General features: G+C 45.6%; 1 protein-coding gene across 1 annotated transcript; it reads left to right on the top strand.

Moving 5' to 3' along the window:
- The first annotated feature begins 196 nt into the window (after nucleotides 1–196).
- PSMC2 (proteasome 26S subunit, ATPase 2) lies at nucleotides 197–9,839 on the top strand. The gene is made up of 12 exons (XM_009902258.2): nucleotides 197–330; nucleotides 2,425–2,462; nucleotides 4,134–4,215; nucleotides 5,200–5,299; nucleotides 5,573–5,704; nucleotides 6,289–6,361; nucleotides 6,493–6,588; nucleotides 6,837–7,001; nucleotides 7,892–7,979; nucleotides 8,704–8,906; nucleotides 9,389–9,485; nucleotides 9,581–9,839. The coding sequence occupies exons 1-12, from the start codon at nucleotides 261–263 to the stop codon at nucleotides 9,736–9,738; spliced, it is 1,302 nt and encodes a 433-aa protein (XP_009900560.1). The 5' UTR covers nucleotides 197–260; the 3' UTR covers nucleotides 9,739–9,839.
- The last annotated feature ends 3,879 nt before the right edge of the window (nucleotides 9,840–13,718 follow it).

Genomic DNA, 13,718 nt, shown 5'->3' with positions numbered 1-13,718 from the left:
CTGGCTAGGCCGGCGGCAAGCCGTGCCTGAACCCGCGGCCTGAGCCTAACTGCCGCTATGGCAGGCGGAACTCTATGGCGGAGGCAGCAGAGCCGGGGGGAACAAAACGCAGCTGTCCTGGTGCTGGCGGCGTACACGGGTCGGTGCACCCTCCTTTGGTGTCCCCCTCCGGCGCGGCCTGACTCGGCTCGGCCGGAAGCCCCGGCGGTGCTGCGTAACGCATCCGGGGCAGAGTGGGCCACGGGCTAGAGGCTGCCAAGATGCCGGACTACCTGGGCGCTGACCAGAGGAAGACCAAGGAGGAGGAGAAGGAAGATAAACCCATCCGTGGTGAGAGGCGATGTGGGCGGGGGCCCGGCCCGGCCTGGTTTTGGCCTGTCCTGTCGCCTGCCTATGGCCCACTAGCCGTTGTCGCGGCCATGGGCGGTGGAGCTGGCAGCGCCATCATTCCGGCTGCGGCCGGGTGCGGGGCGCCGGGGCAGGGCCGTTTCGGTGGGGAAAAAAAAAGCCATTGTAATCCCTCTGGTGCGTTTTGTGCGCGGTTCCCCTGGCCCAGAGCTCGGCCCTGGCGGCTTGGTGATCTCCCGGAGGCAGTGGTGTCAAACCTAAACATCAGTCTGTGGTGGTTTTTTTGTTTGTTTAAGATTCTGTGGGAAAGCTAGGGAAAAAGCAGGTCCACGAAGTCGCATCTTGTTCTGGGCAAATGTTTAGGCAGCCCAGTGAAGGATCGATTTATCGGGGGCTGTATAGCAGGGCGATTATGGGGAGTACCTTCGCCCTTCTGGCACAGTAGGGGAGCAGCTGCCGTCTGCAGCCGCGATCCACAGGGTACGGTGGATCCAAGGCTCACTATGGTTCTCTTAGAAAAGGCTCCTAAAAAGCCAAATTTGCTCTTCGTAAGACAAAAGGCCTTTTGCGGTTAATGATTAGTTAAAAGACCAGCTTACTAAACCACGATACCTCCTTTCTGTTTGTTGGTGGAGGCCAGTGGCTGGCTGCCAATTCCTCTGTTGCCCCGGTCATTACTAATTCAGTGGAAGCAGGAGCGAGTGAGGTGGCAAAGTTTTCTGGTGGTATCGGCACGGTGTGGCAATTGCTGGTTGTTTCTCATGTTTGAACTTCTCTTGCCTTTTAATTTCATGTTAGTATAGATTAAACCATCCATCTGGAGACAAAATCAATACTATATGCAATCAGCACGTTGAACTGTTCTCATTCAAAGACATTTAAATTATAACAACATAGTATTTAGTAAACATGAAAAAAAACAGTGGGGTGGTACAAATAGGGGAAAAAAGCAAGGATCAACAAAAAGAAAATCCTCTCAAAATACTGTATAATACCCAGATGTATGATACCCAGATGTATAATACCTGGATCTTCAATGGTGGGCATGTTTTGGACTCTACCATAAAGAGATGCAGTAGAATTTGGAAAGAGGGAAAACAGGGCCAGGGATGCTTAAGGTGAACTTTACATTTGGTTGGGTGAAGAGGTAGCTTTTGGGGGAGGGGGAAGGGAATGTTGAAGCTCTGGAAAGTGATAAGAAAATAAATAGGGGGTGACAGATTTGTTTTAGTTAACTGAGAGAGTTCTCTGGAGCAGTCCTGCAGGACCCTGCAAAAGCTGATGCATTTCACGGCTGATGCTGCTTGTTCCAATGGGGGAATTCTGAGGCTTAAGTACAGTTTTCAAATGTCAAGTTTAAGTCAAAGGAAGCACAATGCTGACTTAAATGAGAGGTTGCCTTTCGGAGTATTGTGCAAACGGTTGCTGGAAGTTTGCAATGATTCACAAAACTGATAAAAACATTAATGTAAGGAAAACTTTATAAGGCTGTGATTGTGTTCATAGACCTTCTCATTGGAGAAGGTATTTTGGGCCAGACTTTCTCTCTTCTAGTATGACCACTCTGATGTTCTCTGGTTTACAATATTAAAACTCAGCATTCTATTAATTACCAATTCCAGGCTGCTTTAGTAGTTCATGGTAGCTTTTTGTTACTGAGATAACTTGGGTTTGATTGCTGTTCCTTGCTCACACTGGCCATTCTGGAAAAGAGACATCACTTGTGGAAAATATTGGCAGGGTTTTTTTTGATTGATACTTTCTTAAATATTAAGAAACAAAGTTAAAAAGACAAAGTTTTGATATCTTCATTTCCTTCTCTGTACAATCACAGGTTGTTAAGCTGCTCTGTGAGGCAGGGTTTAAGTAGCTTGCATGCTCTGAGCTGAGTGGTACAGATCTATGGCCTGAAGCGAGCATCTTAGGTATCTGATACATTTTTGTCCCACATTACTGTAGTTGAAACTCAAAAGAATCCCTTTGAAATAGATGTTTTCATCTTTCAGAAGCAGCAGAATTGGTACTGCTAGTTTTGGTTTTTCAATTGGAAACTAAGTCTCTCCTGTCTTGTTTCAGCTTTGGATGAAGGAGATATTGCCCTGCTGAAAACCTATGTAAGTAGCACACATACATGAGGGTGTTAAAGGGAAAAGGCAGGTCCTGGTAGGAACTGAATGCAGGAGTGGAGTGATGTGGAATTAGTGAGCAGTTGGTAAATCTGCTTCTCCTAATGCTTTTCTCCTTTCACAAAATATTTCATCCCTTTCCATCTTCCAGTGAGAAAGCTCCAAAACCCAACTCATGACCCTAAAAATAATCCATCAGGTTTGTTGACTTGAAAGTAAAGAAGGTTTTATTTATTTACTTACCTATTTTTCTCCCTCTTAATTTTGTGTGTGTTTGTAGCTGATTGTCATAGTGGTCTGACAGCTAGGGCTTTGCTAGGGCTTTTTCACTAACCAATTTCCTTGCTTTATAAAGAGCAATAAGGCCTCTTCTCCCGCCAAAATTACTTGTTTTAGCCATCATTTAATAAACCTATTAATGACAGACCTTGTCAAAAAGAATGTAGTCTGGGGAGGCATTTTCCATGAGCATTAAGGCTTAAAATGCACATCTTCTCTCTTCACTCAAAGGACAGTGGGCCTGTGAAAGCTCTTGAAAAGTGGAACCAGAGTGCCTAGAGCACATCCAGATTTGAATGTTTGTCAGAAGTCTGAATTTTTGTTGATCCTGAGACTCCTTTATGATGCTCTGGAGTACAGCTTGTGCCCACTGTGGCACCTTTTTGTTGCCAGTTTGCTATGAAAGGGATCAGGATATCAGGTAGTGATAGGACTAGGGGGAATGGAATGAAGTTAGAGGTGGGGAGATTCAGGCTGGACGTGAGGAAGAAGTTCTTCACCATGAGAGTGGTGAAGCCCTGGAGTGGGTTGTCCAGGGAGGTGGTTGAGGCCCCATCCCTGCAGGTTTTTAGGACCAGGCTGGATGAGGCTCTGGCCAGCCTGATCTAGTGTGGGGAGTCCCTGCCCATGGCAGGGGGGTTGGAACTAGATGATCCTTGTGGTCCCTTCCAAACCTGACTGATACTATGATACTTGAAGGAAATCCAGCTCCAGTCTGCCTTCATTAGGCAGGGAAAGGCAGCAGAGCATTTTATCACAAGTAAGAATCTAATTTCTGGTTGAGATTGTGGAATCTCCTTCTCTGGAGATACGCAAAACCTACCTGGATGCTGTCCTGGGCAGCCTGCTCTAGGTGAATCTGCTTTAGCAGGAGGGTTAGACTGGTTGATGTCCAGAGATCCCTTCCAACCCCTCCCATTCTGTGATTTGCCCCATGATCTTTATGCTGTCTTTTGTGGGTGATAGAATAGTTCAGTAGAATGGTGGAAGCGCTCAGACAGATGATTTTCAGATAGTAGCTACAGAATTCTGTCTCTCTAATTGTTACTAAGCTTTGGTTTTGTTTTGTTTTTTTCATTTTGGAACAATAGTGTTAAAATCAAGGATGATTGACTCCCAGAAAAACAAATCCTTAAAGTTTAGAAATGTGAAAAGATGTGCCTTACACAATTGGTCATTTGTGCAGCTGCACTCTAGTTTAGCAAACAGCAGTATTGTTACTGGACCTGAGTAGTGTCTCTTGGCTGCCATCAATAGCTGGCTGTTCCACCAGGAGAGTCTGGGGAACACCTTGGTGCTCAGCAGCTATTGCCATTCTCTCCTAAATGTAAAATTGTGAAATCTCCAAATTCTGAAATCTACATGATACTCCTTCTCCAGGGCCAGAGCACGTACTCCAGGCAGATCAAGCAAGTAGAAGATGATATTCAGCAGCTGCTTAAGAAGATCAACGAGCTTACTGGTACCTTTCTTTCTTAAGGCAGCTTTCAGTAGAGAACCCTCATGTACCAAAGCAAGTGTGTGAGAAAGCCAATTGCAAACAACTCCTGCATTGCTTTATTGTTGTTATTTTTCTCAAAAGAATATGCTTCTTTGCTTGGCCACCTGGGATTTTTGTTCTGTGGGTGATGGTCTTTTTGATTGGACAGGGATAATCTGTCCATGTGATTATGTAATTGTATAGTTTAACACATTTTTATCAAAACTTGTCATTTTTCTCTATTATGATGGCATGAAACAAATGCTCCTTTCTGCAACTGGATAATTTGCTGTGATTTGCATGATGCTGCATTTGAATAGTGAGTGAACTTCCATAGACTGCTAAACCCAACACTAAGGAGTGGCAGCATTCTTTGTATAATGAACAAAGACGCCTCAGAGCAGGCAGCATTTGAAAGCAGATGGTCAGCAATGGCATTTACACTAAAAATTAATTGATTCCCTACTTTTTCTTGTTTCACTGATGCATTTTTGCTGCCCTGCTACTAATCCTCTAGTGGCCCTCACTATTCTGGGAGACTGCAGTTTCTCTTTTCCAGTGAACTCCTTGGTTCTTTCAAACACACCATGAGGATGGCACCTTTTATATCCACATTTTGGAAGTTTTGTAAGGTTTTCCATCTGTGTGAATTCCTGAGCTTCTGCTAACTTGCACTAAAGCTTTTCCTCAGCAAAACACTTGCAGTTTCATTCCTTTGTGAACATTTGGGAGATATCTGTCAATCTGGGTTGTAGTTATCCCAACTCTGCAAAAATGTGTTAGAGGGTGGGCCAGTTGGGATTTGCATGTTTGTCTGGCACAGTCACGTAGGCCTCATTTCTTTAAGAAGCTTATGTTTCAGGAATTTCATCGGAGACATCTGTGCATGGGTTTGGGAGATCTCTCACAAAGCTTATGTCTAAGGTTCTTGGTGTGGGAAGGGTTGCTGAACTGTGTTGTATGCAGGAATCAAGGAATCTGACACTGGCCTGGCTCCTCCTGCCCTCTGGGATCTGGCTGCAGATAAGCAAACTCTGCAGAGTGAGCAGCCGTTACAGGTTGCCAGGTAGGTGCACTCTTCTTTCTGCAGTGGGGCTGGGTTCCAGATGTGATTGACAGCTTTTGTTGTGCATATTGAAAGTGCTTTCACCGTGTGCCATGCTTGACCTCCTTCATGCCTGTACCTATTTCTGTAACTGTTAGCTGATGCTGTAGCAATGGAATCAGAGTACAAGAGATACTTCAGTGTGACTGGAAAACAGGACTGTCCTCTTGATGCTCACACAAACAGCAAGCTGCTTGGCTTGCCTGCTGGTGTTAATTGTGTGCTCTGTGTTAGGTGTACAAAGATAATCAATGCAGACTCCGAGGATCCCAAGTACATCATCAACGTCAAGCAGTTTGCCAAATTTGTCGTGGATCTCAGTGACCAAGTGGCACCTACTGACATAGAAGAAGGCATGAGAGTTGGGTAGGCAGAATCTTTGTTCTTCTGAGTTTTTCTGAAGCTTTCTTATCTATTCCATTAGTTGGACAGGTCAGCATCTATCATTACATCCTTTTGCAGTAGTTGGAATGGCAACAGTAATGTCTTTGTTTGGAGACAGTAACTCCCCTGCATGCTGTGCCAGAATCTTGCCATTTTGATGAGAACTCTGTGTCATGAACCAAAACCTGTCAGTTTGGGCCCAGCTTCCAAGGGCATTCATAGCCTGCTTCCATTGTCTGCACTGTTGCACCCAGGGCAGCTCCAGGGCATGTTCACCCCAGAGGTGAAGCCTGCTGCTTTTACAATCAATATTTTCCCAGTTTGCTCTGTGTGGTATTTTGAAGCTTAGCTTTCAAAATACTTCAGACTTAATATTTTTGGAAACCTTAAACTTCTTTGCAAAAGGAGTTCCAGTTTCCAGCCCATCTGACTATTAGCTTTAAGGGCAGGGCTGTCCTGATGCTACAGAAAAGAGGTTTAAGAATTCATCTTCTAATTTATAGTTGTTTCTACATGAGTTTAATTAAACAGTGTTAGAATAATAGTCTTTTATGCTTTCTCACCAGGGTGGACAGAAACAAGTATCAAATCCATATCCCCTTGCCTCCAAAGATTGATCCCACAGTCACCATGATGCAAGTGAGAACTGCCTTTGCTTAATATGATACTGGTTTGCCTTCTAATTTTTGCTTTGGCTAGATTTTGTTCTGCCCTGTTGAAGAGTGATATGCAGTATCAGGCTGTTAACTCTCACTCAACTTGTTGTGCAGGTAGAAGAAAAACCAGATGTCACTTACAGTGATGTTGGTGGCTGTAAAGAGCAGATTGAAAAGCTGAGGGAGGTGGTTGAAACCCCTCTGCTTCATGTAAGTAACCTCCAGATTGAAACTTTATTTTGCAAGTATTCTGGTCATCTGTTAGCATTGGAAAAGGCAAGAGAAGATCATTTAGCTGGGTGTGGACACCGAAGTGGGAGGACAAGTGGTTTGGCAAGTGAAATCTAGCCTAGTCTGCTCTGTATTGCTCTTCCTTGATGATTGTCTTAATTTATATATACTGTGTGATGCACATCATCTTTACTGTGCATCTGACCTTCTGCTTCCTACCATTACAGCCTGAGAGGTTTGTTAACCTTGGCATTGAGCCTCCCAAAGGAGTGCTTCTGTTTGGGCCACCTGGGACAGGCAAAACACTTTGTGCCCGTGCTGTTGCCAACAGGACTGATGCCTGCTTCATCAGAGTCATTGGATCTGAGCTGGTGCAGAAGTACGTGGGAGAGGTGAGAGTAAATACCTGGTGGAGTGTGCAGATCCCTAGTTGTGGGGACCAGACACCATAGTGGGTATGATGGGTGAGTGTACTTGTGTCTTTTGGAGGTAGGAGTGGGGAGGAACCGCTGGACAAATCACTGCAGATCAGGCCTGAAGTGTGTGGTAACTGACAAAAGGGATTTTGCAGGGCAGAGTTTAATCTGTAGTCTGGGAGGACTCTAGAATTAGGATTCCTTTTCTAACTCTGCCACTTATTTTTCACTAGGCCCTGGGGTGACTAACTTGATCTGTAGTTCTAAATTTGAGAGTAGTCATTTCTTCCTTGGTTATAAGTGGCTTTAAGGTTTCTTAATGTTGTGTTATACAGAATCATAGAACTGTTTAGGTTGGAAGAGCCTTCTAAGATATCCAGTCCAACCATAAACCAAACCACCACGGCCATTAAACCATGTCCCCAGGTGCCACGTCCACATTTTTAACATCTCCAGGGATAGTGACTCTACCACCCCCCTGGGCAGCCTGTTCCAGCGCCTGATCACTCTTGCAGCAAAGAATATTTCCTAGTCTCCAGCTTAAACCTCCCCTGATACAACTTGAGGCCATTTCCTCTTGTTCAGTCTCTTGATAGTGGGGAGAAAAGACAAACACTACTTCCAGGTAGTTGTAGAGAGTAGTGAGGTCTCCCCCCAGCCTCCTCTTCTCCAGACTAAACAATCCCAGTTCCCTCAGCTGCTCCTCACCAGACCTGTTCTCCAGACCCTATATTGCAAATCAGGGTTTTATTGTTGGAAACATGAAAGTGCTTGGAAGCATGAGAAGTTTAATTTTGGTAGTTTTCCTTCAGAGCTGTGAATCTTTAGTAAAATCTCGATCATTGTGTTTTTTTTACCGCTTTCAGGGAGCTCGAATGGTTCGTGAACTCTTCGAGATGGCCAGAACTAAGAAAGCTTGTCTCATATTCTTTGATGAGATTGATGCCATTGGAGGTATTTTATAGTATCTACAGCTCTAGTCTCACATGAAATCTTCCAGCTTTTCTATTCATGCTGTAGTTCTTTGTGTTGCTTCATGTCAAGAAATGTGCTTGTAAATACCTGTTTAAGCAAAACTACTGCCAGCATGTCTTGTGCATGGGTGGCTGTCAAGAAGTGGTTTAGATAGCTTGGACATGTTCAGCCCTGCTGAAGTAATTTGTTTCACCTTTGGAACACCCAAATCACTTAAACTTTACTGAAGAGTCTCTGCATTGTCTTTGCAGAAACTGTGAGTTTACCCCTGCTTCAGCTCACACACTACAAACTAAAGCTTTATTGCGCCCTGAATCGTTTATTTCTGACATTTTTTTTCCCCCCAAAGGCAGTAAAATATGTATTAAAGATAGATTACTTAAGTCTTTTGGAAGTACAGCAGTTTTTATGCAGACAAGGCAGGGCAGACCACCAGCCATACTATGTTTCTCAGCTCCAGCAGTTTGGCCAGTGGTTAGGCAGGGAGAAAGGCTCTTTCATCCTAAGGATGCTCTGACTGACAGCTAACCCCACGTAACCCTTTCTTTGAAACAGGTAATTTTCAAACAGCCCCCTCAGAATCCATTAAGCTTGCCACAAATATTTGTGGAATTCACATTTTTTTTTCCAGGTGTCTTATATGTAGGCACTGTGACATGTCCTCCATGCCCTGAAAGTCCCTTTCTTTGTGTCTCCTGGCCAGGTGCTCGCTTTGATGATGGGGCTGGGGGTGACAATGAAGTGCAGCGTACTATGCTGGAGCTTATCAACCAGCTGGATGGGTTTGACCCACGAGGTAACATCAAAGTGCTGATGGCCACAAACAGACCGGATACTCTGGACCCAGCTCTGATGAGGCCAGGCAGGTTGGATAGGAAGATAGAGTTCAGCTTGCCTGACCTTGAGGTGAGAAAGCTTCCTTTGGCAGTGCATTCTGATACCAGCATTGTTGTCTGGGGCAGACTGTGGGGATTCACGTGAACAGCATTCATGAAACCACATAGAAGTGGAGGGGTTAAAGATGCACCAAAAGGTTTTCTGGCACTACACAGATTCCAAGGAGCCTTGGTAAACAGCTGCATGCACAATATTTTCCTGACTCAACAGGTAAAGAGTCCCTCAACCAGATCTGTGATTTACTTCTTGAGTTGAAATGTGTCTGTTTGGCTCTTTGAGAGAGATTTCTTGAGGCACTTCTACCATTAAGGCTCTTTTAAAAGGTACTCTCTTAGTGTCAGGGACATCTAGACATGCTAGTCCTGACACAAGAAGATATAGTTGGGCATCAAATAAAAGACGTATTTTTCATCTGCCTGTGGGCAGCTGCACCTTGAGAGTCAGCATCTCTTTCCCAGCACCAACACTTGTGTCCTCCCCTCCTTTTCCAGGGCCGAACTCACATATTCAAGATCCACGCTCGCTCGATGAGTGTTGAGAGAGACATCAGATTTGAGCTGCTGGCCCGGCTGTGCCCTAATAGCACAGGTAAGATGAACTTGGTTTATTGTCTTTAACAGTCTTGTGGCTGCTTCACCTCCACTGGTGGTCAGTATTGATGTGGCTTCCCCTCCCTTGCACAGGTGCCGAGATCCGCAGTGTCTGCACGGAGGCAGGCATGTTCGCCATCCGGGCACGGCGGAAAATCGCAACCGAGAAAGACTTCCTGGAGGCAGTGAACAAAGTCATCAAGTCCTATGCAAAGTTCAGTGCCACCCCCCGCTACATGACCTACAACTAACACCTGGCAGTGGTTTTCCTGTTTTGTGTGAAACAAAAAGCCACATGTGGTAATTCCTGTCTTGTTCTTGGAAGCTAGAAATAAACAGAGGATTCCAACTGGTAGGTGTGAGTTTGTTCTGGGCTACTGGCTCAGGGGAGACCTTATTGCTGTCTACAACTACCTGAAGGGTGGTTGTAGCCAGGAGGGAGTTGGTCTCTTCTCTCAAGCAACCAGCACCAGAACAAGAGGACACAGTCTCAAGGTGCGCCAGGGGAAGTTTAGGCTCGAGGTGAGGAGAAAGTTCTTCACTGAGAGAGTTGTTTGCCATTGGAATGTGCTGCCCAGGGAGGTGGTGGAGTCACCATCCCTGGAGGTGTTCAAGAGGGGATTGGACGTGGCACTTGGTGCCATGGTTTAGTCATGAGGTCTGTGGTGACAGGTTGGACTTGATGATCTTTGAGGTCTCTTCCAACCGTGGTGATTCTGTGATTCTGTGTTGCTGCTGGAGGGAAGGAACCTCAGTGACATTGCAGCAACACAGCCTAAAGCAGTGAGAACTATTGAAATCAGGTACCTGGGCAATGTTAGAACTTCAGAGTTTACATCTTTAGTCACCCTTTATGTCCCAAAACTAGAGATGCTGAAAGATCCTCAAGTGACTACAGTGGTGTCCAGGTGTGCTCAGGAGTGCTTGTGTCAGACTCAGAACTGAGGTAGCTGTGTCTTAAGGAGACTCATGGACTGCACAGACAGGACCTGAGAAGGCGGCAGATCCAGGTGCTTGGTGGTCTGAGTCACTGCCCAGCTTAGGGCAGACCTGAAGGGGTATTTTTTTTCTCTCCCTGGGAGAATGCTCTGGGACCATCATAATGTGATGGGTTGGGGGTGTGTCTTTTTTTTGGTTTTTTTTTGTGTGTGGGTTGGTTTGTTTTGTTTTGTTTTTCCTTCAGCGCTTTTCTTCATCTCTTTTGCTGAGATCCTTTCATAGAAAATAGTAAGTGGGTGAAGGAGGAAGAAGTATGATTTCTAATGCTAAGGGAAAGGAGATTCCTTTTTCCTGTTCTTGCTCTAAAGAAGATTCAACTTTGTTACCGTTCTGCTAGTGAGCACTTTTGATACATACATCATGTCTCTTGACTAAGATGCTACTAGGATGTCCCCAGTAGGGTCCTGATGCTCTGGTAACTGGGCAGTAATTGATGTTTTTTGGCAGCAGGTGACATTAAAAGGCTGATCTTCATCCATCTGGCATGTTTCTGCAGGGCTGGGTGCTTGGCTCAGCAGAAGGCAGCAGCCTTTCACTGGCTTTTTGTCAAGTGTTGCATTAAAATTGTGAGGTGAAAAAAAACCAAAACCAACAAAAACTTCATAAAACACCTGGGGAAAAAAGCTGCTGTTGGGAACTGCTTTGGATTTGAGAAAGGGTTTATCAGCTCTCATTTTGCTACAGCTGGCAGCCTAATGAGGTTCAGGAAAGGTAAGTGCAGAGTCCTGCACCTGAGAAGGAATAATAAATTGCAACAGGAAGAGGCAATCTGATAGAGAGCAGCCCTGTGGAGTCCTGGTGGACAAGTTATCCATAGGACAGCAATGTGCCCTTGTGGCCAAGAAGGCCAATGGGAACCTGGGGTACATTAAGAGTGTGTCCAGCAGAGGGAGGGAGATTCTCCTCCTCTACTCTGGCCTAGTGAGGCCCCACCTAGAATAATTGCATCCAGTTCTGAGCTCCCCAGTTCAAGAGGGACAGGGATCTACTTGAGAGAGTCTAATGGAGGGCTGCAAGGATGATTAAGGGACTGGAGCACTGCTTTATGGGGAGAGGCTAAGAGACTTGAGGCTTTTTAGTCTGGAGAGGAAAAGACATAGAGGGGATCTAATAAATGTTTATAAATATCTGAGGGCTGGGTGTCAAGAAGGAAGGGACAGCCTCTTCTCACTTGCACCCTGTGGTAGGACAAGGGGCAGTGGATGTAAACTACAGCCTAGGAAGTTCCACCTCAACACGAGGAAGAACTTCTTTACTGTAATGGTCACAGAGCACTAGACCAGGCTCCCCAGAGAGGTTGTGGAGTCTCCTTCTCTGGAGACTTTCAAGACCTGTCTGGATGCATTCCAGACCTGCACTAGATTATGTGGTTCTAGTCTGGCATAGGGGGTTGGACTCAAATCTCCAGAGGTCCCTTCCAACCCCTAACATCCTGTGATCCATTCTTTTTTTGGAAGGACAGAAGGAGTGTGGTGCAGCACATGGACTTGGCTGGGACTTTAGCCGGTGTCAGTACCTTGTAAGCAAGCTTCAGTCCTCTAGAGGTTTTGCCCATTCCTACTTGAAAAGCTGATCTTGGCAGATGTGTGTCACTTTGGTAAGAACATTGTAGGGAGGGATAAAAGCTTTCATTTTGAGCTGAGAGGAAAGAGGCTCAGAGGGCAGCACTGAGAGTATCTGTTTACCAAGAGCAGCACTGCAGAAGCGTGAGTGAAGTATGTGAAAGGAGTTGGAGTCTTCCCACATATCCTGACCTGTCATCAGGACAGGGAGGGGAATATTACTCTGCTTATTACCAAGAAGTATCAAACTGGATGTTTGCTGTGGTAATGGGCACTGTCCTGTCACTGGAGACAGACTGCAGGGGAAGGAGATGGGCCCTGTTAAGAGTTTATTTGTAATTGAGCACTGACAAGCCTAAGGTAGGGTTTACAGTTTTAGATGGCAGTCTGCTAATCAGTGAAGAAAGTGAGTCAGTTTACTAGTGAGAATATACCTTAGATGGTAAGTGGGAAGCAGTGCTTCAGTTGGTGGCAGCCACTCACAGGGAGAGACTGTCAAAAGCTGCCAGATTTTATTTCACTGGATGAGTTACCAGGGGTGGGTGGCAGAGTATTGGTGCTGCAGAGGCTGGGGTCTTGGCAATTTCTTGGGCAAAGGTTTTCAGTCTGGCATTTCAGCAGCTGCCAGGAAGTGCAGCTGTCGCTGCCAGGATGGAAAACACAGCATTAATGGTGTCCAGGCCTGACCTGGAGAGCCTTCATTTGGGTGGGGGACCCACAGGAAGGGCCTGTGTGGAGGTGGCTCCCCATCCCAGCCCACCCCTTAGCAGCAGACACTGGCACCCAAGGGGCTTGTCCCACACAGTCTCACCAAGACAAAGTGGAAAGTGTTGAGCCAGTCATAATTGGCACTTTTATTTGAGAAGCCACTGGGATTTTGAGTGAACTGAAGAGTTACAGATTAAAAAATGAAGCTGTGACAAGCTGAAAGTAGAAAAATATCCTGTCTGCAGGTACAAAGGGCTGGCAAACTGCTGAACAGTAGAAAAGGTAGCAAAAGGGCTTTCCATAAACAGTGTCCTAACATGGTCCATGCCTCCTCTGAGCTCTGGCTAAGCAGCAATTTCTGATGCAGAAAGCTTCCTATTCCTATTGACAGGGGAGGCTGAGGAAATAAAACATCTCTGACTGCCCCTGGGTCTTGGGAACTTGGTTTACCTGGAGCAAGCCCCAACTGTAATAGAGCTTGAAGCAACAGGAAAGTATTGAGGAAGAGAGGAAGCTGTCTGAACTCTCTTGTGCACAGGAGCATTGATCTGAGGGCTGTCACCCCTGCTCCTGTGCTGTTGAAGGGTGTAAGGGAAATGCAGGCACTGAAGATTTCCTTCTTTCGCTTGGAAAATTAAAATCTCTCCCTGGTTTGTGTGTCAGCACCACAGCAGCCAGGGTGTGAATAGAAAAAATCCCACACTACTGGTTCTTTAAAAAAGAACAGCAAACATCCTAGTGAAAGCTGTAAGCACTAAAAAACTGAGGCAGAAACAGCACTGCTGGGAGGGGTATACCTCAGGCAACAGAAAACTACTTTTTTTTTTTTTGACCACTGAAACTTTAGCCCTTGTCTACATTTTCATTCCTTCTGAAGAGCTTGCTTGTAGGGCGTTGGTTCTTCATTGACTATTAAAAGTCTTCACTTCCACCTGAAACCACTGCTTAGCAAACTGATTTTA

The sequence above is a fragment of the Dryobates pubescens genome, chromosome Z (genome assembly GCF_014839835.1).
Source record: "Dryobates pubescens isolate bDryPub1 chromosome Z, bDryPub1.pri, whole genome shotgun sequence".
NCBI lineage: Eukaryota > Metazoa > Chordata > Aves > Piciformes > Picidae > Dryobates > Dryobates pubescens.
Note: the sequence above shows the minus strand (reverse complement) of the source record. Positions and strands in the feature narration are given on the sequence as shown.

Excerpts from the sequence above, each read along its gene's own strand:
- PSMC2 (XM_009902258.2), top strand. The coding sequence starts at position 261 with ATGCCGGACTACCTGGGCGCTGACCAGAGGAAGACCAAGGAGGAGGAG. Across the intron at positions 5,300-5,572 it reads CAGCCGTTACAGGTTGCCAG|GTGTACAAAGATAATCAATG; the intron begins GTAGGTGCACTC and ends GCTCTGTGTTAG. Across the intron at positions 7,002-7,891 it reads TGCAGAAGTACGTGGGAGAG|GGAGCTCGAATGGTTCGTGA; the intron begins GTGAGAGTAAAT and ends TACCGCTTTCAG.